Source organism: Canis aureus, chromosome 16, assembly GCF_053574225.1.
Source record: "Canis aureus isolate CA01 chromosome 16, VMU_Caureus_v.1.0, whole genome shotgun sequence".
NCBI classification, from domain to species: Eukaryota; Metazoa; Chordata; class Mammalia; order Carnivora; family Canidae; genus Canis; species Canis aureus.
This window is the reverse complement of record NC_135626.1, coordinates 61,886,206-61,913,801: the sequence shown is the minus strand read 5'-3', so window position 1 is coordinate 61,913,801 and position 27,596 is coordinate 61,886,206. Positions and strand designations below refer to the sequence as shown.

At 53.9% G+C, this 27,596-nt stretch overlaps 1 protein-coding gene across 5 annotated transcripts in view; it reads right to left on the bottom strand.

Moving 5' to 3' along the window:
• Window positions 1–27,596, bottom strand: part of RNF213 (ring finger protein 213) — a 98,094-nt gene that overhangs the window by 62,720 nt on the left and 7,778 nt on the right. For all 5 annotated transcript variants that reach the window (XM_077854535.1, XM_077854534.1, XM_077854533.1 and 2 more), the window contains 12 exons: window positions 26,036–26,220; window positions 17,219–17,704; window positions 15,630–15,758; window positions 14,816–14,991; window positions 14,086–14,247; window positions 13,518–13,720; window positions 10,510–10,793; window positions 9,426–9,682; window positions 8,547–8,744; window positions 4,640–4,862; window positions 4,052–4,107; window positions 2,204–2,357 (listed from right to left, as the gene is read on the bottom strand). In XM_077854535.1, the coding sequence (XP_077710661.1) occupies window positions 2,204–2,357; window positions 4,052–4,107; window positions 4,640–4,862; window positions 8,547–8,744; window positions 9,426–9,682; window positions 10,510–10,793; window positions 13,518–13,720; window positions 14,086–14,247; window positions 14,816–14,991; window positions 15,630–15,758; window positions 17,219–17,704; window positions 26,036–26,220 (2,513 nt within the window). The remainder of the gene's footprint in view (window positions 1–2,203; window positions 2,358–4,051; window positions 4,108–4,639; window positions 4,863–8,546; window positions 8,745–9,425; window positions 9,683–10,509; window positions 10,794–13,517; window positions 13,721–14,085; window positions 14,248–14,815; window positions 14,992–15,629; window positions 15,759–17,218; window positions 17,705–26,035; window positions 26,221–27,596) is intronic.

The following is a 27,596-nucleotide window of genomic DNA, read 5'->3' as shown; positions in this document are numbered from 1 at the left end:
CCCTAGCACAGGGACAGCAGGGGGGAGGGGGCACCCTGCCTTACCAGTGAGCAGATCACGCCCGCCACGTAGAGCACGCCAGCCCACCTTCTCCAAATGGCTGGGAAAGGAGGCCCCAACAGCAGAGCCTCCAGCAGCTCAGAGAAGCCCCACCAGTGCGCCATGCAAACCCCTGCTCCTTGGCTGCGGGGACGGCCCACCGTGGGCCAGAGGTAAACCCAAGGCCCATGCTTTCTTCCATGAGGCTTCCTCTACTCCCTTTTCCCGTCTGAAAAATCCGTTTTCTCTGGGGTCACGGAGAGGGTCCTCCCAGTTCTGCTAGCGTGCGTCCTTCTTCAACAGAGGCCGGCAAGTCAGGCGTGCGTCAGGACCCACAGGTGGCTCTGCAGCCACTCCTCCTTCCAGGGACGCTCCCTGAGGACCACCCTGTGCCCTTCATCCTGCCTGGTGGCCAAGGAGATACCCTTCCTGCCGTGGGAGCTGATGCTTCGAGGGGGCGGGCCACAGTCCACAGACAGGCAAGCAGCTAGTCCTTAACCACAGTAGGTGCCAAGCAGGGAAAGCACAAGGTGTTCTCAAGCACACGAAGGGGATGGAACCCAGCCTGGAACAGGAGGGCGCCAGATGCGTGGGGAGGGGTGGACACAGGTGTACCCAGCCAGCATGCCGGGTCAGCGGACAGCGAGAAGTGGCAGCAGTTCTCAGCTGACTACTGGACATCCTAGCACTTGCCTAACATCTCCGAATGGCATGAATCCCTCTAGAACGATCCCGAAGCTTCAGCATGGTGTGCTTTCCCTGTGACCTGGCCTGCTCTAGACCTTGGCCCCTTCCCAGCCACACTCCGTTCCTTACTGGCCCTCGGGAACAGTGGTGCTCCTCCTCCCTGACCAGGGGAGGGCAGTTCCCACTCCGTAGGCACACCAGCCCTGCCATCGGTTCCCAGGGCACCACGGCGACTCTCCAGCCTACCACCTGTGCCCTGCGCTGCAGGTGCGTGTCCCCTGGGCAGCCCCCCAGAGACCCTGCTACAAGGGGGGCCCTTGCCTTTCCCATCCCGGCACCTCCTGCACTCGGCACAGGGAAGGCAGAGACGGGCAGTCCGTGAGCAGCTCCATCTAGGTGGGAAGCCTCACGTGTGTGCTCCCTGCTTCTCTCCATCAGGTGTCATCAGGTGTCCCGTCAATTCAGCTAACCCTCAACATCAGGACCCAATCAGAAGCTGTATGAACACGCATCATGCACTTTTGTTGAATTTTAGATCGGCAAACCTTTTTTGTTTTCATGACACGGGCAGAGTATTTTTACCATGATGTAAGTTACACTGCTCTGGGGTTCCAACCCACATTGAAGACTTTTCTGCAGGAAAATATGCCCTAGAAAACCGACAAATTTCCTAAAATACAGTTTATCTGGAAGTGGGCATGTGCCTGCAATGGTTTAGATGACACCTGCTTCAGGAAAAAGCAATCGCCTCACCAATAAGAGTTATTTTAAAATGTGTCTTTGGTATTTTAAAAAGAAAAAGTAAAAGGAATAAAAATAAAATATATACTGAATTCTTTCCTATCATGAACGTCCCGATTCTTAATCGTAATACGTGTAACCAAAAACTGGTCAGTCTAAATATAAAATCTTGAGGCGTCTGGGTGGCGGTTCCCCCTGGGAGGCATGTGGAGGGGGTTGAGGGGGTGGGCATAGGGCACTGGGGCCTCCCTACGGCTTGCTTCGAGAGGGCGTGCACCTGCGTGGAAGGTACAGAGGTGTGGACTTGGGAGGTGCGGACTTTGCTGCCGTATCTAAGGAATGGCATGCAGGAAATGAGGTCAAGTGGGAACAACCGCACATGACATGCACTTGGGGCACACATTTTAGGATACCTTGCCTGACTTCCCAGCCACCCGCACTGCTCTTTGATTAACCCATTCAGTGGATGTTCTGTACCCTGACCCCCACACTGCCCCTCTGCCTCAAACGGAAGCCCTAGGATGGCAAAGGTGCAGGCTCTGACCCCAAACCATCCTCAATGCACAGAACAGAACAGAACCTAGCAAGGGGGCAGGTGCCCCAAAATTTCTGAGGACAGAATCAGCCACTCCGTGTCCCTCTAACCATCCTAGAACTGGCCAATCTCTGTTGTGAATCACTTGAAATTCCATACGTATCGTGGGTGTGACGTGGTGTGCATGTGTGTTCCACTTACCACTAGAGGCTGAAGTGTAATAATTCTGCAAACAATCTCAGCAGATAAGGCAAGCAGCTCATAAAGTCTTTCGTCTTTTGTGATGCTGCAGATAGTTTCGTGAAGTTTCTGGCACACAGTCAAGTAGGACTGTATCAAGGGCTCCTCAAGAATCCTACCCCGCAAAGAGATAAGAGAAATCATTGAAGTAATTTATTTATTTATTTATTTATTTATTTTTTTTATGATAGTCACAGAGAGAGAGAGAGAGAGGCAGAGACACAGGCAGAGGGAGAAGCAGGCTCCATGCACCGGGAGCCCGACGTGGGATTCGATCCCGGGTCTCCAGGATCGCGCCCTGGGCCAAAGGCAGGCGCCAAACCGCTGCGCCACCCAGGGATCCCTCATTGAAGTAATTTAGGAGAAATGAGAGAACAGTACCCATTATCCACGACACGTTCCTTCCTTTCAAAATACCAGCGAGGAAGGCATGTTTTGACCCCCTATAGGTTAACATCGGGAACTTACAACCGACATAAAATGGAAACAAAGTCCTTTTGGTTTGCCTCCATGGTCTGAACTGTTTTAATAAAATCAAGTGAAACTAATCCCTAGTTAAAAAAAAAAAAAGGGAATCCCTGGGTGGCTCAGCGGTTTAGCGCCTGCCTTCAGCCCAGAGCCTGATCCTGGAGACCTGGGATTGAGTCCCACATCAGGCTCCCTGCATGGAGCCTGCTTCTTCCTCTGCCTGTGTCTCTGCCTCTCTCTCTCCTTTGTGTCTTTCACTAATAAATAAATAAAATCTTTTTTAAAAATTTAAAAAAAAAGGCTAGGGATGTTTATTACTGAAGATTAAGACACTGCATAAATTTGAAAAAAATTCAGAAAGATCGGGGGCGGGGAGACAGGGAGGGAAGGAGGGAGGGATGGGGAAAAGTGGTAGAATGGGCACTGTGTGTGGAGTCTCTCCCAGCCCTGTGGGGACCAGGTCTCATGTTCCCTGGCTGGCACAAGGCCAGAAGTGATGGGCGCTGACCGGCGGGAGGTGCGGCAGGTGACGTGGGAAAGGCACCGTGGGGGTGCTTCTGTGACCCACGGGGGCTTGACATTAACAGAGATCTAACACCCCACCTCCATCCTGAACACCTTAAGAATTCAGGTGAGGGGATAGCGGCAGTGCTCTGAGAATCTCAGAAAACACCTATCGGGCACCTGCGCGTTTCTGTTCTGCATTCTATACCATGTCCCTTCAGGCTGCCAGAGGTCATACAAATCTGTAGGAGCAAACGCTTTCAAATAACTATGTAAAGTCAGGGTAGCCTGGGTGGCTCAGCAGTTTAGTGCTGCCTTCAGCCCAGGGCGTGATCCTGGAGACCCAGGATCGAGTCCCATGTGGTGCTCCCTGCATGGAGCCTGCTTCTCCCTCTGCCTCCATCTCTGCCCCCCTCTCTCTGTGTCTCTCAAGAATAAATAAATAAAATATTAAAAAAAGAAAAAACTATGTGAAGTCACGTTTGATTTTTTACTTCCAACCAGCCTGGCTTGCAAAAAACATACAAAGACCAACATCAGAGGAATGCAGAACACAAGTATGAAGAGGCAATATGGTGATCGTTTAAAAAATATATATAAATGGAAAAAAATGCATACAGGATAAAACACCCAGTGGAAATAACCCAAATCTCAGCAGCTGATACCTATTATTTTCCCCTTAAGACCAAACCCAACCAAACCAGGATGTTAATAGCTCAAAAAGGAGGTGGGATATATATCGAAGACCTTCTGATTTCAATAGCAAACACGGGACACTGTCACTCAGTCAGAGAGTAATCGTGTAACACCGAGACTGTGTTTCACTTTTCTACTTACTTGTCCTGATAAATATTCAGGAGGTCCAACAGCCTCGTTAATATCTTCCCAATGTTCTGGGGCAGTGAAGAAAAAAGATAGGAAAGAGTTAATCACAGCGCCACCATCTTTGTGAAAACAGAATTGAAAAGAAAAAAAATCTAAATAAGGCAAAACGAAGGATTCTCTTCTTCCTACAAACGAGTTTTATGTGCTCAAGAACCAAGCTTACATCTTTCACAAATAAAACTCAGGATTTAAACATTATACCTGATCCCTGCACCTCCATGCAATGAGAGAGTGTGCAGCTGGGTGGACCGCCCCCCCCACTACATGCACACACGCATACACGCACACTCGTGCACACACGCACACTCGTGCACACACATGGCCTGACCGTCCAGAGGCCAGAACTCTACTGCCCAGCGTAATGACAAACAAGCAACCCCGTAGCCATAAGAAACAGCAGTCCTGCCCTCTTTTCTGGCTTCTAAGTGCTTCCCTCTGCCAAGATCTCAGAAAAAAAGGAATCCCAGGCCCTGAAAGTCTAGTTTCTGATCTGCATTTGCTGAAGCAAGGACAGCCTGTTCTGAACATCAGACAACAGACCTCCTGATGTCTCTTGGAGAGTTTTGTATGGTGTTGAAGCCGGTACCAAGTCCCTTGAAGGCAGTCCAGGATGCAAGCAGGGATGTGACTCTGATACTCCACGAAGTTCTCCATATAGTCAAGCAAGTTGCTCAGAGGCACCAGACTGAACCAGGACCGGAACAGGTACGTGTCTACGTTCAGCAGATGGATATACTTGCTCATGAGCTTAACCAGATGTGTCCTATGTAAGCAAAAACAGGGAAAGAAGAGCAGCGCTGGGATCAGCAAACACAGATGGAGTCAGGGTAAGTACAGTCATGTTCCAAGAGACCTGTCAAGTTCAAACTTTAAAGATAATTGCAATGCCAGGCAGTGAATCAAACCCAAAGCAAACAATAACATAGTAAGAATTCACCAAAACGGATGAAACTTGAGGATGCGATGTGGAGTGAAACCAGCGGTTGCAAGAGGACCCCCCCCTGACTCCACTTACATGAGGTCCTTAGCATGCACAGATTCTTGGGGCAGAAAGTAGGATGGTGCTTACCAGGGGGTGGGGGGACGGGGAGACAGAAATGTGACTTCGTAGGAATAGAGTTTCAGTCTGGGAACATGGGAACGCCTCTGGGGAGGGAAGGTGGCGGCACAACAACATGAGTGTACCGGGTGCCACTGAACTCTACGCCAAAAACGATAAAAAGGGCAAATTACATGATGTGGATATTTGCCCACAGCAAAAACCTGCACTAAGAATTAAGCACTTTTTCTGGCTTCATGGAGGTATAACGGACGCCAAACGTTGTGGACGCTTAACATGGACGAGGATGTGCTGACTTGATACACTTCACCGAAGCATTAGCTAGCACTGCACCATGTCACGTAACCAGCATTCCTCTTCCATGCTGACAACACTGAAGATCTCCTCTCTCCGCTACTTGGAAGCACGTCATCCAGGATAACTATGTCACCATGCTGCGCAATAGGCCTCAAAACTTACTCCACTTCCAGCTGGAAATTTGTACTCTGACCAACATCTCCCGATGTCCCCCCATCCCCTCGCTGCCAGCAGCCTCCATGCTACTCTGTTTCTATGAGTTTGACGTTTTTAGATTCCACACAAGTGAAATCACACATATCATGTTCCCCTGTGTGTGTGTGCGCACGCGTGTGTGTACCTCACATCTTTGCAATCCATTCATCGGTCAATAGGTACTTGGGTTGTTTCCGTGTCTTGGCTATTGTGAATAATGCTGCAGTGAACAGGTGACTGCCATATGGCTCCAAGATACTGATTTCATTTCCTTGGGATACACATCCACAAGAGGGATCGCTGCCTTACACGGTGGTTCCATCATTAACTTTCCATCATGGCCTCAATGATTTATGAATTAAGCATTTTGATGAGTGAATTAAGTGAATGCTCCAGATCAAATGGTCCACGTGAGCCCAGCAAAGGTATTTAGATTATGCTGATTCTGTGACATCGTACTGGAGACCCCAGAAGAAATAGAAAATAAATAAACCAAGGTGCCACAGAAGTCACAGGGGTGGGCGCCTATGTGGTTCAGTGGGTTAAGTGCCTGCCTTAGGCTCAAATCATGATCTCAGGGGTCCTGGGATCGAGTTCCCAAGTCTAGCTCCCAGCTCAGTGAAAAGTCTGTTTCTCCCTCTCCCTCTGCCCCTCCTCCTCACTCATCTTCTCTGTCTTTCTCTCAAATAAATAAATAAATAAATAAATAAATAAATAAACTTAAAAAAAAAAAAAAAAGAATGTCACAAGGGCTTAGAAGGCTCTAAGCCTTTAAGTGTGGATAAAGGCTCACAACACAGTAAAGGCCACTTTTGCCTGAAAGACAAGATTTTAAAGACCAAGGCTGGTGTTTTCCATCCTCCACTATTAACAACTAAATTTCTACTAGAAAGTTTGGACACCTACAGAATGGGAGAAGATATTTGAAAATGACCTATCAGATCAAGGGCTAGTATCCAGGATCTATAAAGAACTTATTAAACTCAACGGCAAAGAAACAAACAGTCCAATCATGAAATGGGCAAAAGACATGAACAGACATTTCACAGAGGAAGACCTTGGCCAACAAACACATGAGAAAATGCTCCACGTCACTGGCCATCAGGGAAATACAAATCAAAACCACAATGAGATCCCACCTCACACCAGGGAGAATGGTGAAAATTAACAAGGCAGGAAATAGCAAATGTTGGAGAGAATGTGGAGAAAGGGGAACACTCCTGCACTGTTGGTGGGAATGTGAACTGGCGCAGCCACTCTGGAAAACTGTGTGGAGGTTCCTCAAAGAGTTAAAAATAGATCTGCCCTACGACCCAGCAATTGCCTTGCTGGGGATTTACCCCAAAGATACAGATGCAGTGAAACGGCAGGACACCTGCACCCTGATGTTTATAGCAGCAATGTCCACAATAGACACACTGTGGGAGGAGCCTCGGTGTCCATCGACAGATGATGGATGAAGAAGTTGTGGTCTATGTGTACAGTGGGATATTCCTCAGCCGTTAGAAATGACAAATACCCACGGTGTGCTTCGACGTGGATGGAACTGGAGGGTATTATGCTGAGTGAAATAAGTCAGTTGGAGAAGGACAAACATTATATGGTCTCATTCATTTGGGGAATATAAACAATAGTGAAAGGGAATAAAAGGGAAAGGAGAAAAAATGAGTGAAAATATCAGTGAGGGAGACAGAACATGAGAGACTCCTAACTCTGGGAAACCAACAAGGGGTAGTGGAAGGGGAGGTGGGCAGGCGGTTGGGGTGACTGGGCACTGAGGGGGGCACTTGACGGGATGAGCACTGGGTGTTATGCTATATGTTGGCAAACTGAACTCCAATTAAAAAAAAAAAGAAAAAAGAAAGATGTTAGCCAAGGGCTATTATTCAAAAAAAAAAAAAAAGAGTTTGGACACCACTTAAAATAATGCAATTATATCATCTTAACTGGGCTTTAACGTCAAAAGGTTCCTATAATAGTGAAGAAGCAATAACTTAATCTAGCCATCTTAATCCCTAAAAACCCGCAGGCAGGAGCGTCCTGGGTTGGTGGATGGGTGGGAGCAGGTGAGACTTGGAATCCTTTCTTTCTCTGACACAAGACAAGGTGGGTGGGCGGGGGCGGGGGCGGGGGGGGGGGCTCTGTGCTTGCAAAGGAGCACAAGTGTTCATCTTTCTGTATTTTTTAGTTTTGATTTTTTTGTACTTAAGTTCAATTTACCACTTTTCGTTGGTAGACTGTGCTCTCTGTCTTCTGTAAGAAAGCTTTGCTCACCTCGAGACTGGTATTTCACCACCTCGAGATTTGCATGTACAATGCGCTGAGCCTTGGACCAGCAGCCCCGCTTTCAGGGATTTATCTTGAGGAAAAGATTGGGCAGGGAGAGAATAAGGATGCTCATCAAAGCATGCATGCTTACCAAGTCAGACTGAAAAAATAAGAACTAATCCACATGCCCAGTCCCTGCTTACGTAAAAATTAATTCTAATGGGTGAGCGGTCATTATAACAACGTAGCTGGGCGTTTACCAAGGAGGAGTTGCTCACAGAATACTATGAAGTGGAAAAAAAAGCCTGTTGGAGAACAGAATAAATGGCCAATCATTTGTCACTATCGTTGAGCACCTAACGTGCCCACCAACATGCGTTTGGACAAAAACCCCGGAAATGTGCCCGCCAAAGTGTGAACAATAGTGATTATCTCTGGGAATGCAAGCCATTTTTTTTTAATATTCTTCTTTACATTTCCTGTATGTTTAAAATTTATTAAAGGAGTAGTTTTAAAAGAAGCGTCGCGAGAAGTGGGGGCATGTGCACCCAGGGAGCCCCATGGAGGTCCTAGAAGCACAGTTGTTATTCTAAGATGTACAGATGGAAGTGCAGCTCTGCAACTTACTGATCTGGCCTTTTTTCCCGAAACTCTGAGAAGGAGATTCCTTCCAGGGCCGCCCAGGTGTCCTCAGGCTGCATCCTGCAGTCCTTTCCTTGCAGGAACAGCTCCATGCAGTAGTGCAGGAGGGGCAGGGTGAGCACCCAGAGGTCAACTGTTTGCTCCATGCATTTTTGGCACAGGTTAACCAAGGCCTCTCGCCAGCTGTGGGGGGAACGGAGAGTGGCGGTGAGCTGGGGCGGCCAGCATCTTGCCCAGGGTCTGATGGCTCCTCACACTCAGGAGCACTCGAAAAGAGCAACCAGCCCCAGGAGAAATATGGTTGCACCGGGGCGATGGACCTCGGGGCGCCCTGGGCACCCCACGAAGCCCCGGGCCTTGGCCAGTCCCTCCCTGAAGCCCCACGGCAAATATCCCTCCTCGACAGCTGAGGTTCAGGGGTCCTGTGTGATCCATGAGCCCAGACCGTCTGGCAACAGTAAACCCGGATAGAAAGCCACTTTGCCAGTGCAGGGAGAAGCCTGCAGACAACATCCGGCATTCTCCCTACAATCGCAAGGTGCTACCGCTTGCCAGCTCTTCAAGACACTCGAAACAGCAAGCTTTGTACATCTGCCACCCGTCGTTCTCTCTTAAAAAATGTAGTGTGGGGACGCCTGGGTGGTTCGGTGGTTGAGCACCTGTCTGCCTTTGGCTCGGGGCGTGACCCCGGGGTCCTGAGATCGAGGCCCACAGCGACCTCCCCCAAGGGAGCCTGCTTCTCCCTCTGCCTGGGTCTCTGCCTCTCTCTCTCTCTCTCTCTCTCTCTCTGTGTCTCTCATGAATAAATAAATAAATCTTTTTAAAAATCATTATAAAATCATTTGACACACATACAATACATACCTCTGATATGTTTCAAAGATGTCACTTAGGTCACTGTGAAGATCACCTGGTGACCTGACGTTCGAGCAGAGAAGGGTACAGAGCATGCTCAGGTCACTGTCTGATAAGGGAATGTTAAATTTTTCCACAGCAAAAAGGACAATCAGGCCCATTCTCAACGGACTCTTCACTGGGTGGTCCTCAGGCAGAGGGTCCACACTACTTTCCAGAAGTGGCGCCGCTTGATTTTTCAAATACTCCCACAGGTGTTTCTTCACCTGATCCCAGAAGAGAAGACAGAACCATGGAGCTGAAGCCATCAGAGGTGCCTGCACGGCCGGCCCGTCTTTGTCCTCAGGGTCACAACAGCCTGAGGGGGCCCAAGGCCCCAAGGGGCAGAGCCAGCTCCATGGAGGGGCCACCCCACTGCCCTGCCTCCCCAGCTGCCCCGGGGCCTTTGTTGGGGGCCACCATCAATGGTGCAGTCCAGAAGCCCTGCACGATGGACGGGCCCTCGACGCCTGCAAGGGTCCAACTGCCAACTCAGAAATGGCCCCAGGTTCTTCTCAAAACTGCCAGAGCCATCCCACCATGTGGGAGAGGGGCGATAAAGGAGGGTCCCATTCTCCCTATATTACCAGAGACTCGGTGTGGGAGGGGGTCTGTGTGTGGGGGGGGCCAGGGTGGGGCCAGGTGAGGTGAGACTAGGGGTGGGACCAGGGGAGGAGGTGGGAGCAGGGGAGGGGGGCGGGGCCAGGGGAGGAGGTGGAGCAGGTCAGGAGGCGGGAGCAGGGGGTGCCAGGGGAGGGGGCAGGAGCAGGAGGGAGCAGGGGCAGCCAGGAGAGGTGAGACTAGGGGTGGGGTCAGGGGAGGGGGCGGGGCCGGGGGGGGCAGGGGAGGTGGGACGGGGGGGGGGGGGGGGGGGTGGTAGGGTGAAGGGGGAGCAGGGGAGGGGTAGGAGGAGGGGCTAGAAGGAAGAAACCCGGGAGGAGGAGGATCCCAGGCAGTCCCGCCACTGCCACCGGCTCCGGCTCCGGGGGGGTGTCCGGTAGGAAGTGGGGTGGTGTCCAGGTTGGGGGAGCTGCCGCGCCCCTGAAGCCAGTACCTCCTTCTCGTCGTACTTCAGCGAGAGCCAGTGCTGCGCTTGGCCCTCGTAGATCATGGGCACCCTGACCACAGAGAAGAACTGCTGGAACTGCACGAGGAAGCTCCTGAGGTTGATGGCGCCCCAGTCCTGCAGGAGGCTGAAGATGTTGTCCAGCATGAGGGTGGCGGCCACCTGCTTCCCCTTCACCAAGTCCTTCCTTATGCTGTCGGTGACGGAGCTCATGAGCTTCTGCAGCTTCCCCGGGGACTCCATGCGCACCATGTCGTCATACTGGTGCCAGTCTAGGAGCGAGGACAGGACAGCACCACACTGTAGGCCACCCAAGCGCGCCCCGGGACCCCACCCGGGAGGTGACCCACACGCTGGCGCCGGCAGAGGAGTGGAAGGAATGGTCCCCGCGGTGGAGGAGCCACCCGAGCCGCCCTGTGAGTGAGCACAGCTGTGTTTAGGACACGGACCCTTGTCGCCCCACGGTGATAGAGGGGGACCCAAGGTCACATGATTCAGCTGGCCTGGAAATACTCCAAACGTGTCTTGATTGAACCGATGGCTCAGTGCGGTTGGTACACGGGTTCCTTAGAGAACGATAGCGCAGAGGTTAAGGATTCTCTCCCCAAACTGCCCTGGCTAGCGCCCGAGCACCATGCTGTAGGTCACTGGGTGCCAGTGCTTGGTGTCCTCTGTACTGGGAACTGTGACGCCCCCTCCATTAAGGACAGTGTGGACCCCACGACACACAAGACAGAGCCCTTGATGCAGCGCAAGGGCTGAGAACGTGACTGCTCCTAGACTGGAGCTAGGAGACCCAGCAAAGCCGGCTGCACAGAATGACAAGACCAAGCGGTCACTAAGATGCCAGAGGCGACACAAACACACAGAATCAGCCACAAAGTTCAGAACGCGCAGGTCTCCGGAAGAGCAGGTGCTCTGCTCATCTCGCTGCAGGCACGGAGGTGCCCGCTCACCCCAGCCCTGTAGGCCCCGCGAGGACCCGAAATTACTGTTTGGAGTCACTGCTTTTCCTGCCCCCTGTGACCTGCCTCCAGAGGCCCCGGTGAGCTGCTGGCCTGGCCGGGCCCACATCACAGAGGAGGAGGGAGTGTCCCCAGGCTCCCGAGCAGGGGACACCGTCGACCCCGGGATTGCGGGGGTTGGGGTGGGGGGGGGTGTTGCATCAGATGTCTTGGGTCTCTCAGAATCTACCAAAAGAAAGGAGATGAAACGTTGACATTTCCAACCCACTAGAGAAAAGAGAAAGAAAATCTTGAAGGTTAGGAAAAAATACCCCAAAACGGGCATGAAAATGTGAATAGAGAAGACAGGTCAAGGTGACAAAAGTCAGTCTCCCAGCAGCAACCGGGATGAGTGCTGGCGGGTGATGTGCCTCCACCAAGGACGGTCGGACAGCGTGAGAAACCACGAAACAAAACCAAGCAACGAAAGCCCAGGGAACAGGGAGGGCGGAGGCGGGGCAGCAGAGGTGGGGGCGTGATGGCAGGCCCCCCTCCGCCCAGCACCAGCAAGCGCTCCGCTGTCGGGGTCTCTGGGGGCGCGGGGCTGCACCGGGGGCCCCACCCTGGCGGGGACGCTCACAGAGAGGAAGGGCACAGCCACCTCTCCCCTCACCTGCGCTGGGAATAAGGAAACCTGCATTTGTTCAAGTCCCTCTATGATGAGCCACTGCTGCGCGATAGGGAGCAGAACACAAACCTCTCCCGGGTTCTGGCACCTTCCAGATGCCTTCCCAAGCCGTCCACCAGGATGTCAGCCGCCAGGGCACCCCGCACCTGTGCTCCAGCCATGACCTCCCGGCCTGCAGGAAGCCAGCGAAGGGCCTCCCATGGTCACCAGGCCTCAGCCCCATCCCGCCCACCTGGCTCGGGCACTGGCTCCCCAAGGCCCTGACGGTCACCCCGGCCGGGCGGCATCTGAAGCCCCAGGGTGCTCACGGCTGCCCTACAGGGAGGAGCACCCGGTTACGGAGGGACGGAGGCTCTCCTCTCTGGAGCTGACGCTCCAACCCTTCCAGAAAGGCCTTTTGATCAAATAGGCTTCACGTACGGGACGTGCAGAGATCCGAGCGGCCCCGCACACTGCTGGCCTTGCTCAGCACATGGGGACACCTACCACCGACTGGGCGCCAGGCCACAGACAAGGTCCGCGTGAGTTCCCAAAGCAGGAGCCGCGGCGATCGTGGCTACATAGAACACACACGCCACACTCACACGCACCATACATTCATACAGGCCACACACATCACCCGCACGCCATACACACACCACACACGTCACCCCCATCGCTCCTACATGCCCACACTCACCACACACACACCCCCACGCTCTCATGTCCCACATACTCCTACACGCCGCACAACGCCACACCTGCCAAACATGCTACACATACCCCACAGCCACACTACACGGTCCTACAGCCCGCACACCACACATGCACCCCCCCACACACACACACACGCTGCATGTAACAAGTGGAAAATAGAGCAAAGAGACAACAGAGAAGACAAGAAAAGGAAGCAATTAGACATAAACAGGAGAAAGGAGAAGAGCGTGGAGGGCGGCGCGGACGCCAAGCAGCAGGGGTGCGGGTGTGGGTACGGGTCTGACTCGTGGTCTCCGGGGCAGGGGGTGGGTGCCCGTGGCTGGTCTCCGGGGCAGGGGGTGGGTGCCCGTGGCTCTGGCCTCATCTTCCTGCCAGCCCCCTGCAGCCCCCTCCCCTGCCCAGCTCCTCACCCCCAGCAGCTTCACCATCTCCCCCTTTAGCAAAAATCCTTTTCCTGGTTTCCCCTTGGAAATGAGTGGTTCTGTTACACTGATCAACTTTCCGGCTTCCAAACTCGGGTTTCCTCAACGCAGAGCCGGCGGCGGGGGTCCGGGGCCACGCCGGTGAGGAGGACCCACCGAGGGGCCCTGCTCTGCAGAGGAAGGCCACTCTGGGAGGCCTGGCGCCCGCAGTCCTGAGCTCGGCCCCGAGGCCCTGCCCCGACTCACCTCCCAAGGCCAGAAGCTCGGACCTCACGACCAGGCAACGGTTGACGTGGTCGCCGTGCTTCTGCTTTTGTTTGTAGATAAACTCGTACTCGCAGCAGCCGTCGCCGTCCACGATGACGTACTTGTAGGGGATGGGTTTATCCACGTGCTGCCTGGAAAGGACGGTATGGCCTTCCACGAGGTACCCATTCTCATGCAGGTCTCTGAATAAACAGGACACCAGTCACATCAAAAAAAAGAAAAAGAAAGAAAAGAAAAGAAAAAAATTCTATTTTGAACATTTTAGCTCTCCTCAAACTGCATGGAGCACAGACTCGAAGCTACACCTCACTCCTGAGCAGGAGGATGCTTCACGGACCAGTCTGCACACAGAACCAACATTCCATGGGCCATGGCGACAGAGGACAAAGTATGTTATGGGGGGAGCTCTTGTTTGAAACGGTCATTTTCCAAGAGTGTGTAAAAAACGTCATCAGCTTGAAAAGAATTATCGCCTCGGTATATTTCGAAGACTGGGTGTTCTGGATGTTTCCCCGAGGGACTCCCTGCAAGCCCTCCGCACACTCACTTGGTGTAATGCATCTCACAGACGTTACTCTGCCATTTGAGCTTCCCAAATTCCTCTCCGCCCCTGACATACACCTGGTGTGGGTTGAGGTTCACGTTGCAATCCTTAGGAATGATGGCGTGGAAGTACACGGTGATTCCTTCCTGGACACTCAGGGGGGTGCTGGAGGAAAGCCAGAAAAGAAAGCACCCATGAGCTTCAGGTCTGCCCCCGCCCCCCCTGCACCCGCACACACATGCACACGCACACACACACACGCACATACACGCACGTGCACAACAGGATCCTCGCTTCTCGACCCGGCCCAGTGCAAGAGCGTCCACGCTCCAGACAGACACCACACCACGGGGTCCTACTGTGCCTCCCTCTGCAGTGGGGTGGCGAGGAAGGGGGGCATCCCCCTGCAAGGGGGCTCTCTCTGCCCAGCTCTGAAGGGCTGGGGGCAGTGGTGGGAGGGGGCTGATGAGCACTTGGGGACATGCCAGCCTCTCCCCCCTCCACCACCGGGCCCTCTGAGTTCCTGGGAGGCCCTTGAGGCTCCAGGAGCACTGAACCAGGCAAGGAATGGGGACGCAGGATGCTCCCCAGCCTGCGCCCTGAGTAGGTGCCCCGTTTCCCCAAGAAGGGTCACCAAGAAGGGCAGTAGCCTGGGACTCTCCATCTCCAGCCCCAGGGTGGGGGTGGTCTGGGAGGCGGTGCCTATGCCCCGGGGCCCAGGGCTCACACCTACCTCCCCATAACCTCACTCGCTCTGGCTTTGCGGTCCCGTTGCTCCTTCTCATTTTTCGTGGTGGCCACGCAACTCTTGTTATTCCCTTCTGGTTTCTTTGGACCCCCCGGCTTGGCCTTCTCACTTCCACCTGTTTTGTCTGCAGGGCCGGCCATCTTCTTCTTGGGTTCAGCTTTCTGGAACAAGTAACCGAGCCCCAATCTTTACAACCAGTTTCCACACTTGCCCTGCTCCAGCCAACAGCTGTCACGACGGCTAGAACAGTGGTGTCCCTTCCCTGCTCAGAACCTTCTGAAGCCCTCTGACCCATGAGCCACAGCCTCCAAGAGCCCCCCCTGTGACCCTCTTCTCCTCACTTGCTCCTGGGGGCACTGGCTTTCTTATTGTTCCCTAAATGGGCCCACCACACTCTGCCGCAGGGCCTTTGCATCTGCTGCTATTGCCTGGGACATGTTCTCAGAGAGTGGCATGGCTTGGCCCTCACTCTTTCAGATCTCTGCTCCACCTGCACCTCCTTGGGGGGGCCTTGCCTGGCGACGTGCTCCCAGCACCCACTTTCAGCACCCTCCACCCTCCCCCTGCATTCTCCGTGGCTCTCCCCATGCCTGACTTTGCTTTTTGTCTTTCCCTCTGTAGTAGAATGTGAGCCATGATGGCAGGAGCCAGGTCTCCTTTGTGGCTGTATCCATGGCCCCCAAAAGAGAATCACCGAATGAGTGAATGAAGGATAAACTTTAGAGAGAATGGGGTTTGAAAGAGCAGGTGGTGGGACAAAGGGCAGGACTGGGAGGCTTCCAAGAACCAGGCACCCTACCTGGTGGTGTTCTGGGGGAGCAGGGGTGCCTGCTGGTGGCTGGTTCAGTTTCTGAGTCTTGGCCTTGGCTTTACCTTTGTCGCCAGCCCCTCCCACCGGCTGAGCAGGCTGGGCCGCAGCGGCAATTTCCTGAAGGAGACAGAAACCCCAAACGTCAGGGCCTGGGTGACGCCCTGATGGCGGGAGGGTCAGCATCTGCCACCAGGGAAGGGTCGGCATGTAAGACCAGGGAAGGGTCAGCGTCTGCCACCAGGGAAGGGTCGGCATCTGCCACCAGGGAAGAGTCAGCATCTACGACCAGGGAAGGGTCAGCATCTGCCACCAGGGAAGGGTCGGCGTCTGCCACCAGGGAAGAGTCAGCATCTACGACCAGGGAAGGGTCAGCATCTGCCACCAGGGAAGGGTCAGCGTCTGCCACCAGGGAAGGGTCGGCATCTGCCACCAGGGAAGGGTCGGCATCTGCCACCAGGGAAGGGTCGGCATCTACGACCAGGGAAGGGTCGGCATCTGCCATCAGGGAAGGGTCGGTGTCTGCCACCAGGGAAGGGTCAGCATCTGCCACCAGGGAAGGGTCGGCATCTGCCACCAGGGAAGGGTCAGCGTCTGCCATCAGGGAAGGGTCGGTGTCTGCCATCAGGGAAGGGTCGGCGTCTGCCACCAGGGAAGGGTCAGCATCTGCCACCAGGGAAGGGTCGGCATCTGCCACCAGGGAAGAGTCAGCATCTACAACCAGGGAAGGGTCGGCATCTGCCATCAGGGAAGGGTCGGCATCTGCCACCAGGGAAAAGTCGGCATCTACAACCAGGGAAGGGTCGGCATCTGCCATCAGGGAAGGGTCAGCATCTGCCACCAGGGAAGAGTCGGCATCTACAACCAGGGAAGGGTCGGCATCTGCCACCAGGGAAGGGTCGGCATCTGCCACCAGGGAAGGGTCGGCATCTGCCACCAGGGAAGAGTCGGCATCTACAACCAGGGAAGGGTCGGCATCTGCCATCAGGGAAGGGTCAGCGTCTGCCACCAGGGAAGGGTCAGCGTCTGCCACCAGGGAAGGGTCAGCGTCTATGACCAGGGAAGGGTCAGCATCTGCCACCAGGGAAGAGTCAGCATCTGCCACCAGGGAAGGGTCAGCATCTGCCACCAGGGAAGGGTCGGTGTCTGCCACCAGGGAAGGGGCGGCGTCTGCTACCAGGGAAGGGGCGGCATCTGCCACCAGGGAAGAGTCAGCGTCTGCCACCAGGGAAGGGTCAGCGTCTGCCACCAGGGAAGGGTCAGCGTCTATGACCAGGGAAGGGTCAGCATCTGCCACCAGGGAAGGGTCGGCATCTGCCACCAGGGAAGGGTCAGCATCTGCCACCAGGGAAGGGTCGGCGTCTACCACCAGGGAAGAGTCAGCGTCTACACCAGAGAAGGGTCAGCATCTGCCACTAGGGAAGGGTCAGTGTCTGCCACCAGGGAAGGGTTGGCGTCTGCCACCAGGGAAGGGTCGGCGTCTACACCAGAGAAGGGTCAGTGCCTGCCACCAGGGAAGGGTCAGTTGTGCCACCAGCCAGGCGAGAGGGATCAGCTGCTCATCACCCCCAACAACTCACCCCAGAGGCATGGGCCCCAGCCTCCTGCCTGGGGGTCTGTGGTTCTTTCCTGGGCTCAGGGCCCTGTTTGGACTCAGGCAGCAGGAGTTCCCGGGCAGCATCTTCCTTCCCAGGACAGTCTTTACTGGCAGAGGCAGTGGCCCCCACCCCTTTGGAGGGGCTGGGGGTGTCACGGCCCTTCCCATTCTGGGGGGCACTCCCTGTGGTCTGGTCCGGCAGAGGGCTTCCTCCAGCCTTGGCGTGCCCTGGGGGCCCTGGGGGCCCAGCACCCTCCAGCGGGCTCGGGACGGTGCCCGGGGGCTGGCTCGGCTGGCTGGACGGAGCACCTTGTGGAGCCTGGCCTTGGGGTGGGGCTGTGTCCCGGGCCCCGGGGTCTGCAAGCAAGGAGACGCTACAGGGGACAGAGGGGGCCTCGGACAAGGAGCCCGGCTCTGTGGAAGTGAAGGCATTCTGGTTCTTCCTCTTCCTTCCTCCTCTCCTTCTTTTCTAAACAGAAAAAGAGACACTAATTTTATTTCTAGGGTCACTACAGTCTCCCAGCATCTTCCTCCAGTTTCCTTCCAATGTCTCAAGTGCGTCGAGCATTGCCTGACCGAACCCCCTCCTGTCACACCTGCCCACGTCTTCATCTTGGGAAGACTGAAGCAGAGACACACGTGGCCGCGGGTGGTGGACGGCGCTGTAGGCCCCACAGCCAAGCCCTGCAGGCCCCGCGCTTCCTTCTGCCAGATCGAAGCTGAGAGCCTCCCCCGAGTTCCTCTCGACGGCGCATCCCTGGAAGCACGCTGCCTGTGTGTGACAGAGCGCACGCGGCCTCCCGGATCACACGCGGCCTCCACGGATCACAAGCGGCCTCCATGGATCACACGCCTACATCGCAGGCGTTCCATCCAGGGCCTTTCAGGCCTGGAGGTCCCTGTTCAGAGGCCCATGCTCGCTGGTCAGTCCCATCGAGTGCTGGTGGCCCGTAAATCCCCTGAAATGCAGTGTGGACACGGGACCCACCACCCACTCCAGGCCTGGGTAGACTCGCCAGGGACAGTGAGGGAGGAACGCAGCAGTTGCTTACGCATGGGGTTCGGCGGCCTCGTCCTGGGTCAGGTCCTGGCCGCGACAAGCGACAACCCTGCAGGACACACGGGGCTGCGCCAGCACTGCGTCCTGCAGGGGGATTTCCTGGCCTGAATGACAACTGACACATGCTGCCCTCCTGGTGGCAGGAAGGCTTTCAGGGTCATCTAAGCGGGAGGTTGAGGGCGCTTGGGCAGTTCTCTTGATTTTGGCTCAGGTCAGGATCCCGGGGTCCTAGGATGCAGCCTGCTTGTCCTCTGCCCCTCCCCTTGCTCGCTCGCTCTCAAATAAATAAATACATAAATAAATAAAATCTTTAATAGGGGCACCTGGGTGGCTCAGGGGTGGAGCGTCTGACTTTGGCTCAGGGCGTGACCTCAGGGTCCTGGGACAGAGTCCGGTAAGGGGATCCCCAGAGGGAGCCTGCTTCTCCCTCTGCCTGCGTCTCTGCCTCTCTCCCTGTGTCTCTCATGAATAAATAAATAAAATATTTTTTAAAAATTAAAAATTAAAAAAATGTTTAAAAAGGTCAACTGACTGGCTGGCTCAGTCAGAAGAGCATGCAATCCTCGACCTCAGGGTTGTGAGTTCGAGCCCCACATGGGGTGTGGAGATAACTTAAATAAAATTAAAAAAAAAAAAAACAGTCCTCCAAGGTGATAGCCTGTCCCACGTCTGTGGGTGTACAGAGCACTAAAATATTTGCTCACGTGCGGATGGTAATTCGGCAGGTGTGGGGGGCCCAGGGCCACTGGAGAGCGGGGTGGGGAGGGGGTGCCAGGTCAGGGCCCAGAGCTGCCCCTGGGAGCCCCGCCCACGTCTGGGCCGAGGGTCCAGCACCCACATCTCACTGGGTCTCCTGATGGCTCTCAGCCCGCTGCAGGCTGGCTTCAGTCAAGCTGCCCACCAACTTATGGGGGCACCTAGGGGACCTCAGCGCAGGGACAAGGAGCAAGAGAGCGAGACCTGCTCCTCCAGCAGCAGCCAACGGTTTCTGGGTTCGTAAGAGGGGGAGACCACGACGGTTTTAGCCTGTGGGAAGCGCCAGTGACAAAGGCGCTAGGATCTCAGAGGTGGCCCCGAGCCTGGAAAGCTTCGTGGAAGAGAAGCCTGAAAGACACTAAATCCCTAATAAGATGGCTTCGTCCATTCCACAAGGATTCCCTGGGCCTGCACTGGCTGCAAGTGGCCGGAGACTTGCTCGCCCAGGACAAAAGCTGCCAACCTCATCCTACAATGGCCTCTGGGATGACTCCTGTTTTTTATTTTCTGAAGCTAATGATGCTTTGAGAGTTTAGGGTCCTTGCTAAACTTGGAGCCGCCCCTCCCAGGGCTGGCTCCCTCCCTCCCTCTCATTTGTAAATCAACCAACCCAGAGCCCACACCCACACCCACCTCCCTCATTGCCCCAGGGCCAGGTACTAAATGACTAGTGACACCCCGACAGCCCAGAGACCACCAAGGTCGTGCAAACCAGCCAATCCTAAACTTGCTCACACTTGCCTTGCCCCCTTTGCCCCTGGGCCTTCCGAACACCCAGACCCCTAACCCATTCCCCCCACCCCCCCACCCCACCCCCCCCCCCACCCCCCCCGTGGTAAGACGCCACCTCTTGTCACTCAGCCACAGCAGCCACAGCCAGGACGCCTCCTTGCTGTCCTCTCCAGCTCTGATTTCCCCCTTCCACTGACCCCTCCTTCCTCCTGCCCGCCGCCCCACACCCCTGCCCGTCCCTCCCGGACACCCTCTGTAGGAAATCGAGCACACCCAGGCCTCCTGCCCAGTCCAGCAGGGGCACAACCCTGCCTGAAAACAATGCATTCATTCTTCACTAATAATTTCCTTTTCCACCCCCTTCCTGCTTTTAGAAAACCTTCCACTCAGCCTTCTGGAGTCTTTCTGTGGTTGGATGGGATGCTCCCCGATTCAGGACTCCTCGAATAAAGCCAACTCTATCTTTAAATCGACTTGGTTGAGTCTCACGGTCTAACAGACCACACAGGGAAGCAAGGGCCACAGCGAGAACCAGGACGGCTTGGAGGCTCAGCCTGCAGGGAGTGCAGGAGGCAGGCACCCTCGCGGGGCCCGTGACCCGGTCCCGGGTGAGAGCGCGGAGGGGTGACCCCAGGACTACAGCCCACTGCGTGGACACGGCCAGCTGGATTTCACGACCCTGGACCAGGCCGACCCCCAGCCCCCGGGGTGCCGCATCCCCTCTCCCGTCCCCGCCTTCCCCCACCCCCCCCCACCCCCGCTGAGCAAGGTCCATGGTGCTCTATCCATTTGTTCCTCTTCTATAAACTATAAACTGCCTTTTTACATCCTTCACCTGCCGTCCGTCCGCTACTGTCCTGATCATCTTATTTCTTGGAAGGAATTGAGTATCCCAGTTGCTGACCCAGCATCACAGGCCGACAAAGTTTTCTGGCTGTTTGCTTTTACATTTTAATAGCCAGATGGTCTCCCCTGACTCAGAATCTATGATTATTTTGATGGCCATATTAGCATTTACAGGTTTTTTTCTTTTAAAACGAGGCTTAGAAAAAAAAAACGAGGCTTAGAAATACTGAAACAGGGATCCCTGGATGGCGCAGCGGTTTGGCGCCTGCCTTTGGCCCAGGGCGCGATCCTGGAGACCCGGGATCGAATCCCACGTCGGGCTCCCGGTGCATGGAGCCTGCTTCTCCCTCTGCCTGTGTCTCTGCCTCTCTCTCTCTCTGTGACTATCACAAATAAATAAATAAATACCTTAAAAAAAAAAATTTAAACCTTTAAAAAAAAAAAAAAGAAATACTGAAACAATTTTACAAATAAGTCACCTCTATTTTTTACAACTTTTAGGGTGTTGTTTTACGCTAAAACATGGAATCGCTCTGGTATGTATTTTATTTTAAGATTTTTATTTATTCATTCATGAGAGACACAGAGAGGCAGAGACACAGGCAGAGGGAGAAGCAGGCTCCTGCAGGGAGCCCGATGGGGGACTATATCCCTGGACCTTGGGGTCATGCCCTGGGCTGAAGGGAGATGCCCAACCGCTGAGCCACCCAGGTGCCCAATGTCACCATATTTAAGGGACTTATTTTTAAGTAATCTCCACACCCAGCGAGGGGCTCGAACTCACAACCTCGAGACCAAGAATTGGGTGCTCTTCCGACTGAACCAGGCAGGTGCCCCTCAATGTCATCATATTCAGAAAGTGCTTCAGGAGTTAACCAAGGAACAGATCCAAACCCTGCAGGCAAAAACCACAGCTGCTTCGGGCGCCTTGGTGGCTCAGTAGGCTGAGCGTGTGACTCATGGTTTCAGCTTGGGTCATGATCTTGGCGTCATGGGATGGAGCCCCCCATTGGGTTCTGTGCTCACTGGGGAGCCTGGTGGAGATTCTCTCTCTCTCTGCCCCTCCCCCCCTTCCCTGTCTTTCAAAGAAATCTTAAAAAAAAAAAAAAAAAGACCACAGCTGCTTTGCAAGCTTTCCACCAACACCTAGACCTAGTGCCTCGTGCTCACTAAAGCTTTGTTAAAGGCATCAATGGTGCAGGGGAGCAAATTTTGCCACCCACAAATATGCCTCTTTGGCATATAGATTATTTTAAGCTGGTTATTTTTAAGAAGCTGCAGGTAGGAGAAGCTCTGAAAACCCAGAAGTTTTCCTTTTATGAGATATTTCCACATAAAAGGGAAATCTCCATGAGTACAGTTGTCTCCCTCACCACCAGGAAGATGGGGGTGACTCTTAATTGTCTAGAAACTCGTCTGTGGAGAAGGCTGAACTTCAATCTACACAACACTCTCACCTTGTTTACAGTGCTTTTCCTGATCACCCCCCACATCCACCCCAACATCTCCTATGTCTTTAGCTGGAGGTGGTATTTAAGATGATGGCTTTGGCCATTTCGGGGAGCTACTTCATTTTCCCGGGTCTCTCCTATGTATGCAGGAGGTATTTATGTCGTTCAACGACTGTCTGATTTCCTCCTGTTAATCTGTCTTGTGTCACTTTTAGACCAGCCAAAGAACCTAGAAAGGCAGAGGAAAACTCTTCCTCTCCAACAATGGTCATCTCACTCAGCAAAAAAGTTTCCACTCTGCAGAAACCCAGTATAAAAGATAAACTCCGCAAATATCAATCTCCGATGCAGGAAACCTCATTGCTTTTCCTCATAAGCGAAGAAACTTTCACTGCGCACCCCAGCTCGTTTCACTTTTTACATGAGTGACCCCTCAAAACTCCTAAATGCTCCAGAAAATTCACAAAGTCAGGATTTTAACTCCCAGGAACCAGAAATGAACTTGGCAGGGCATCCACTGGACCCTGGGGGTTCAGAGCATAGGCCCTACAACCTCAGACACGAGCAGCAGCTGTGACAGTCACCAGTCAACCTTCTCGGTCAGCAGAACATCCTCAGTCACAAGAGCCCAAACCAGAAGGCACCGTTGTGGCCGAGACCAGCCCTGGGCAGAAGCTGGGCAGGGCCTCACCACCTTCGTCCTTCTCAGGGCTGGGGGCACTCAGTCCACATGCAGAGCATGCAGGAGGCACCTTTTTATGCAAGGTCCCACTATTTATGCAAACCACAGACATACCTCAGAGACACCTGGAGTTTGGTTCCAGGTTCTCCAAATAAAGCAACTATTGCAATAAAGCAAGTCAAACAAATTTTTTGGTTTCCCAGCACATAAAACAATTATATTCACACTACACTGTATTCTAAGTGTACAACAGCATTATGTCCAAAAAGTCCATGTGCACACATTAATTTTAAAATACTTGATAAAAAAAATACTTCATTTTGGGGGCACCTGGGGTGCTGGGATGGGGTCCCACATCAGGCTCCCTGCTCAGCAGAGTCTGCTTCTCCCTCTCCCTCTCCCTGCCCCACTCATGTTCTCTGTCTCTCTAATAAACAAAATCTTAAGAAATAATAACAACAAAATAAAATGCTTCATCGGTAAAAAGTGCTAACCATCATCTGAGTTTCAGCGAGTCATGATCACTGTAACAATGATAATAGTGATAAAGTTTGAAACAGTTCGAGAATCACCAAAACGCGACACAGAAACACGAACTGAGCAAATGCTGTTGGGAAAATGGCACCAACAGACCTGCTCGGTGCAAGGTTGCCGCAAACCGACAATTTGTACAAAATACCAAGTCTGCGAAGGGCACTAAAAGGAGGCGTGCCTGGGGGACTCAGTGGGTGAAGCATCTGTCTTCGGCTCAGTCATGATCCCAGGGTCCTGGGATGGGGTCCCACATGGGGCTGCATCTTCTTTTCTTCCTTTGCTGGGAGGGTAATTAGTCTCCAGCCCCCGGACTGTGCTCTGCCACGAGGGCTAAGTCACCTGTTACTGAGATTTTGCGAAGGTCCAATCAAGCTTATTCTGGTTGTTTTGCTCAATTTTGTTGGTGCTTCTCTGGAGGGACAGACCCCTAGAGGCCCCTTCTCTGACGTTTTTTGCTGGTATCCCTTCCCTATACTTGGGGTTTGTTTTTTTTTTCTTTTTATTTAGTTAGCTGATCTGATTGCAAGAATTTCCCCCACATCTTTGAGAAAATAACAGTTGGAGGCCACAGTCCATTCTGCCCTAAGGACGATACAAATGGGCCGAATGGGCCTGTCCGTGGTGGGGGATTCAGGAGGATTCCAGAATTTGGCCATAGAAGCTGAAGCAGTGATTAAATCTTATCTGAAACCTTCAGACGCCTTCCTGGAGTCCTTTTTCATAATGAAATCAAAGAAGAGCAGGTCAAAGGACACTTGTCATGCTGAGTGGTCCCACCATGTTACCTGCGGGTGCAGGGAGAACTCTGCCCCAAATGCTGACTTTAAACCAATTCTTTAGGGGCACCTGGGTGGCTCAGTGGTTGAGCATCTGCCTTCAGCTCAGGGTCTCGGGATCGAGTCCCACATCAGGCTCCCTGCAGGAAGCCTGCTTCTCCCTCTGCCTGTGTCTCTACCTCTCTCTCTGTGTCTCTCATGAATGAATAAATAAAATCTTTAAAAAAAAAAATCAATTCTTTAATTTGATAGATTTCATATAAAAGCTTGCAGTTCTTTTTATTTTCAATGTTTGGGTTCAGAAGTGGGACATTTATACACTTACAGGTCATCTATTTATATCTTTCCAGTTGTGGACTACAACACATCACTGACCCATTTTTTCAGGGTCGTTGACTGTTTTCTTCTTGATTTCTATGAGCTTTTGACATATTGAGGCAACTCGTTCTCTGCTTTAAAAATACTTTTATGAAAATAAATAAATAAAATAAAAGTACTTTTATGTAGGGATCCCTGGGTGGCGCAGCGGTTTGGCGCCAGCCTTTGGCTCAGGGCGCGATCCTGGAGACCCGGGATCAAATCCCACATCGGGCTCCCGGTGCATGGAGCCTGCTTCTCCCTCTGCCTGTGTCTCTGCCTCTCTCTCTCTCTCTCTCTCTCTCTGTGTGTGTGTGACTATCATAAAGAAATAAAAATTTTAAAAAAATATATTTAAATATTTAAAAAGTACTTTTATGTAAATACAAATATTCTCTATTTTTCCCAGGTTGTTTGCCCTTCTTTTGTTCTTATCATATTCTATACAGTTTTTAGTTCTTTTAAATCAAAGACACCAATCTTTTGTTTGTAGTCTTTCCCCCTGCATTAATTACTAGAAAGTCTTTCTCCATCCAGAGACCAGATAAATATTTATGTATATTTTCCCCCACTGTCCTTGTACGTACCAGGTTCTGACTCAGGGCTGTCTCTGCCGCTGCAGCGATCGCCCCCAGAAATCACTGTCTTACTGACTATGGCTTTGTGCCACGTTTTTGTTTGATTTAGTGTAATAAATCCCACTCAAGACTTTTCTTTTTCATAGCATTTTTGGTTATTCTTGCCCATTTTTGTTTCCAAAAGAGCCTTAAACTCACTCCGTTTACTTCAAGGTTAAAAAAGAAAACCCAGTCCTGCTGAGCTCAGTACCAGGTTCACTCACGGTGCTGCGCACCCTCCATGGGCAGGGCACCCCTCAGCACCCGTTTTCAGAGTCCACCTAAACCCTCACCATCCCACATCCTGCCCTGGACGGTGACTCGCCAACGGGAAGGACACACACGCACACACTCACATGCACAGAACACGCACCACACCGCACACACCCCCTACTCACACAGCCCGCTCACGCCCACACCCACGCACATACTGCACCATACCCCCCACACTTACACCCACCGCACATGCACACCCGGCACACAGCCCACGCCCGCACACACCGCAGCCCCGTGGGCGGCAGCTCCTCCCCCGGGGACCCAGACGCAGGAAGGCAGCGCCCTCCCTGGCGCCCAGCAGAGACCGCGGCCCCGGGCCCCCAGGCCGAGCTTCAACCGGGCGTCTGTCCAGGGGGCCCCGCAGGCGGCGGCCGGGCGCTGGCGCTCCCAGGGGGCCCAGGACGGCTCGTCGGGGGGGCGGCCCGCACCCACCCGGGGTCTGGGCCTCGGGACAAGGACGTCCGGGAGCCAGGTGGACGTGCCCGTGGCACAGCCCAGCCACCTGTCCGCGCCGGGAGCCACAGGGACCCGGAGCCACGGCCACCCGGGCACGGGGTGGGGGGCAGGGAGGGCGTCGGGCCGGAGGGACGGGCGTGCAGCCGGCAGAGGCGGCCTCAGGCCACGCGGGTGCGCGGACAGCTGCCGCTCCGTGTGGGCCCGCGCCCGCGCCCGCCACCAACCACCATGCCCGCCCCCGCGCCCGCCCTACTCACCCTCCGGCTGCTCAAGGACACGCTGGAAGGCGGCTCGTCCAGACTTCGCGGCGGGAGAGGACCTCTTGAGCCCGAGGACAGGAAAGGGCCGCCGTCCTCCCTCAGCTCCTGCCCGGGCTCCACCTCTCCCTCGGGGGCTGCCGCTGCCGCTGCCGCTGCCTCGCCGCCGCGGTTGTTCTCAGAATCTGTAAAGGTACAAGCACGTGGTCAAATCTCAGGAAAAGGCGAGGGACGTCAGGGAGGAAGATCCTCCCAGGACGCTGTGGCCAGGTCAGTCCTCTCTCGCGTTACGCGCTCTCCCTGGGCCCAGTCTCTGCTCGCCTGTGGGCGTGAGGGGCCCAGGACCCTGGCCCCAGCCCCAAGGAAGGGGCCACACCCCAGAAGCAGCACGTGGGTCTGAGCATCCAACTCTCGTAATGTCAGCATCGGTGGGGGGGCCTGGCCCTGAGGCCTCCAACACTGTGTGCCGCTCCCCTCGCTGCCCCAAGCACTTCTTCCTCTCTTCACAGGGGCAGGCACCCCATTCTCAGCCCCTCTCACTGGGGCTCCTGGCCACCCAGAGTCTCCCAACGCCTCCTTGGTCCCCGGCCTCATTCATCCTTGCCGGCCGGCTGGTTTGCTTTCAGAGTCACACCTGCTTAGAGCTGTCATCCACATAGCTACCAGCACCTGAGCAGGGGCCCCTCCCAAACAGTCCTTCAGGGACGCTATTTTCAAACCTGGGTCTCCATGCCACTCCCCACACTCCAGATGGCTTTCTGCTCGGAACCCTCCCTCAGCCTGGCCTCCAAAGCCCCAGGCCCACTGGGCTCCCCTCCTGAAGCCCCTTCCTCTGCCCTCTTCATCTCTGTCCTTCCCTCTGTAAATTCTGGAGGGCAGGGACCAGAGCTTTGTTCCCCTTGGAGTCGCTGGCACCTGAAACATATAAGGCCATCAAGAACCATCCACTGGATCGCTCTGACAAGACTCGCAATTAATAACAAATACATTAAACGTCTAAATACGCATATTCAGAAATTAAAGTTGCCCCAAGACGGGCCGCTTTGGCATGCAGATTATTCCCATCTGAAAAGACTCAAGAAGAAACTCTGCCCTTCCCCCCAGCAGCCTATAGGAGAGTTGAGATGGAGGCCCTGGGAGCCACCACAGATAGCCTCATGACACGATGAACTAGGGATGGCAGACGGGGGTACTCTGGCAAGGCCTGCTGGATCAGCCCTCTCTTGCAGGTCCCATGGTTTCTGGATGTTCACCTCCGACTCCTTTCCATCTTCCCGAGAGCTATTTTCTTCCCTTCACTGTCCCAGACGCCTACCGCCCTCTCCTGAGTTCAGGATGACATACACACCTCCCTTCACTTGTTTGCAATCTCTCACTGTGTAGAAATTAAATTTGATTTTCTCCTGTTAATCCGTCTCCCGTTGATTTAATTCTTAGACCAGCCAGAAGCATTTTGAAAAGTAGAGAAAAATTCCTCCTCCCCGATGACCTGATGTCGAAAGAACCGAAGCAGCAAGGATACCATGACACACAACAGCCCAGGGCCACTTGCCCTTGGCAA